The sequence below is a fragment of the Perkinsus marinus genome (genome assembly GCF_000006405.1).
Source record: "Perkinsus marinus ATCC 50983 genomic scaffold scf_1104296942594, whole genome shotgun sequence".
NCBI lineage: Eukaryota > Perkinsozoa > Perkinsida > Perkinsidae > Perkinsus > Perkinsus marinus.
The window spans coordinates 1-959 of NW_003212114.1; the positions used below are offsets into that span (position 1 = coordinate 1).

The 959-nt window shown below is 47.1% G+C and overlaps 1 protein-coding gene across 1 annotated transcript; it reads left to right on the top strand.

The window, feature by feature from the left end:
• Positions 1 to 169: 169 nt before the first annotated feature.
• Positions 170 to 643, top strand: Pmar_PMAR010831 (hypothetical protein; the record flags this gene model as incomplete). Its single annotated transcript, XM_002781380.1, has 2 exons — positions 170 to 381; positions 498 to 643. Coding segments are annotated over 2 exons (358 nt in total), but the record flags the coding sequence as incomplete, so codon positions are not given.
• Between the last annotated feature and the right edge of the window lie 316 nt (positions 644 to 959).

Consider the following 959-nt stretch of genomic DNA (forward strand, 5'->3'; position numbering starts at 1 on the left):
GTTGTGTAAGAAGAAACGACAGACTAACGCCGTGCCGGCTGTCTGCGGCGGAGGCGTCGTTCTATATGTGAGTCAGAGAGGTCATCGGTATCTTGATGACTTCGAAGAGCGCGAGGAAGCTGGTGAGCTATATTCTACCTAGCTCACTCTTCACTCGATATTTCTTGAGGTACCCCCGACATCCTCGGATGCATCAGAGCAGGTATCGTCTACCATCTTCATAGGACGATCGGTATCGAGAAGATTGCTGCTGCTGAACATAAAATGGCCGATCATTTATATAAAAGGCTTCAGTCCCACAGCAAGATTCATATACTCGGGCCCAAGGCAAGCTATACCCGTTCTATTGCTTTTGACGATCGTCTTAGGATCGTTCTCACTGTGCTGGTATTTTATCCTTCAATATCTTGTATAATCACAGCAATCCTTCCACAGGACACGGCCTGTAAGATATCACTCACCAACGAATAGCAGTAGTTGGGAGTTGTATCCTTCAGATACCTCCATTATAACTTTGTTGCGGCCGTCCTAAACGATTTGTTTGGCATTCAAGCTAGGGGTGGCTGCGCTTGTGCTGGACCGTATGCGGAAACCATTCTCGGTCTCAGTGCTGAAAACGCCACCAAGTTCGAAGAAGCTGTCGGTAGGTTATTTGCATTCTCCTCCAATGCTCTGAATATGTTCAAGGCTGCACATTATCCGAGATTTTCAAGCCTGGATTCGTTCGAATTGGAGTGCACTTCACAATGACCCAGGAAGAAGTGGACCTCGTCGCCGATGCTATTCTGTGGATCGCCGATAATGGTTGGATACTCCTCCCTTCGTACACTTTCAAGACCCGATCAGGAGAGTGGTATCATATCAGACGAGATGATAGGCAGAAGCTCAGGTGAGTAGAAGTGGCTTAATGGCCTAGTGGAATTATTACTTACTCAGAGTCTTTCGGAGACGTTTGATCA